At 39.7% G+C, this 2,248-nt stretch overlaps 1 protein-coding gene across 1 annotated transcript in view; it reads right to left on the reverse strand.

Moving 5' to 3' along the window:
* The window catches only part of LOC107670583 (kin of IRRE-like protein 3), a gene marked incomplete at its 5' end in the record, with an annotated part of 5,671 nt that extends 3,690 nt beyond the window's left edge, over nt 1–1,981 (reverse strand). Inside the window, 2 exons of the mRNA XM_016463219.1 lie at nt 1,141–1,227; nt 1,872–1,981. Coding sequence (XP_016318705.1) covers nt 1,141–1,227; nt 1,872–1,981 — 197 coding nt within the window. The remainder of the gene's footprint in view (nt 1–1,140; nt 1,228–1,871) is intronic.
* Nucleotides 1,982–2,248: the final 267 nt, after the last annotated feature.

Consider the following 2,248-nt stretch of genomic DNA (forward strand, 5'->3'; position numbering starts at 1 on the left):
AGTAAATCTCCATCCGAAGGCCAGAGGGCGCTCTCGCGCTGAAACTCCAAATAAACCGAAAATGCCAGAAGAAACCCAGGAAATGCCTATAGCGGTTGCGGAATAAACAGAAGATTTAACTGCTTTCATTAATTCAACGTGACTAATAAACACACGACTACGGCACTATATGGTTTATCTGAGTTCGTCTTATTGTAATTTTTATTATAATAAAGTATATAATAATGCAATCCTAATCAACATAGCCTTTATCACTGCTTAGAATACTATGAAATATGTTGCATGCCTTATTTTATGTAAGAAGCCACCTTATCTCACAGAAGGATTTATTTCAAACACTCGACTGACGTTATGAAGTGAGTTTGGAGTAAAAACATGTTATTGAATGTGGTATTTTCATGTGCTTTCAGATGGAGCAGCATTTACCACACAGAGCCGTAGTTCACTGACAAGCTACGCAAACAGCTTTCATAATCGCAGAATGATTTCTTCGATTTCATAATTGCACGATTAAATCGTCTGCGATTATGACCGCGATTTTGCGTAGCTTGTCAGTGAACTATGGCTCTGTATAGTAAATGCTGCTCCATCTGAAAGCACATGCTGGAGATTTACTTCTAATCAGAGAACCGGCTTTACTGACAAGATACGCATGAAATTTATTTTGCATTCGATTAATCGTGCAGCCCTATTACAAAGTATGTGCAATTACAAAATATTGGATGGTGCACATACAGTATGCACATACTCAATCTGGTGATGGACTTTGAGTCACAATACTTTGGCCTTAAGTTGACATGTACTTATGCCAGTTACTTATAGTATGTCTGTTGGGGACCATCAAAATAAAGTGTTAGCAGATATTACGCAGACAGTGACTAATACTCTAATGAGTGCTAGTTGACATGTAGTTGCAAAGTTACTTAATGTTAGTAGAATGTCTATAGTGAACTCAAAATAAAGTGTTACCAGAAATTATGTGCTAATATGTTAACGACAGCAAAAATATAACACAAATCACTATTAGATTGAATCGATTGGCAGCCCTATAAAAATAACATTGAAGATGTTTTAGTGTGGTGTCATTTAACAACCTCTCTCTTTCTCGCATCACTTCCTTCTAATCCCATTGAGGCATACCTTGATGTGCTGATACTCTTTCTCCTCTTCCTGAAGTACCTCAAGTTGCTTCAGAACGGACTCCTGCTGAAACTCTCCCCGTTCAATCTGTGGCAAACATCAGATCCGTTCACACATTACAATCTGGGTTACTCTCACTTTGTGCGCTTTTTCATGAGATATTCCAAAAGGAAAGCTACTTCAACTGGGGCAATTTCCTGTGAATAATCTTCACGTCATTAGCAAAATGTGCAATACAACACCATCTTTGTGAGGTATTCTCTCACTTTTTGTCTAAAGTCTAAAGTGTGTTTTACATATTAAGTCCAAACAGAACTCTGATTCTGGACCTCGGAGGCTTGTTTGACAATGAGTGAAATTTCCAGAGATCGTGGCAGCATGTGTTTTGACAGAAGTTCACCAAGAGCTCCAGGAGAAAAGGACCACTTGATCACTGGCATCTCTATGGTTACATCTATGCCCATGTCCTCCCAGGAAATGCAGACCGGGGGCTAAATATAGGCATGCAGGCCTGGGGGGTTCTCACACTTATGCTGCATTATTCATGGGTTTGACGTTAGCAGTGGCTAGGGAGCTATGCGCTATTAGTGTTGGGGTGGGGATGATTAGCATTCATTAGCTACAGATGTGACAGGGACTAGCATAATGAGCTAGTTTGTTGATCTGGGGGTGCCGATGGGGTAATGGCGAGCGGGGTGTTTACTGTTTTCTTTCTTCAGAACGTGACTCACCATGAGCTGTTTCATGGCGGAGTGATCCTCGTTTTCTCGGGCTGCGTTGTGATCTTTGTGTACAATTTCCACGCGGATGTCGTTCTTGGCTGATACCACGCCTTTGAGGTCTGAGAGGAAAGTGACAAGAGTTACTCCAGTGTAATTAAATGTAATGCACTTGATGTGAAATATTACGAAAAATGCAATCTACTCCATGCCACTTCACATTGCTTTAATCCATTAAACGAATGCTGCCTTCAAGTCATGTCAAAATTTGCGTATTTATGAGATTAGCACACACATACACGAGTCCCAACTTTTCTGTGGGTAACATATATGTATATGTATATATATATATATACATACGTACATTAGTCATTTAGCAGAATTTAGTC

Source organism: Sinocyclocheilus anshuiensis, unplaced genomic scaffold, assembly GCF_001515605.1.
Source record: "Sinocyclocheilus anshuiensis isolate Anshui unplaced genomic scaffold, SAMN03320099.WGS_v1.1 scaffold140, whole genome shotgun sequence".
Classification (NCBI taxonomy): Eukaryota; Metazoa; Chordata; class Actinopteri; order Cypriniformes; family Cyprinidae; genus Sinocyclocheilus; species Sinocyclocheilus anshuiensis.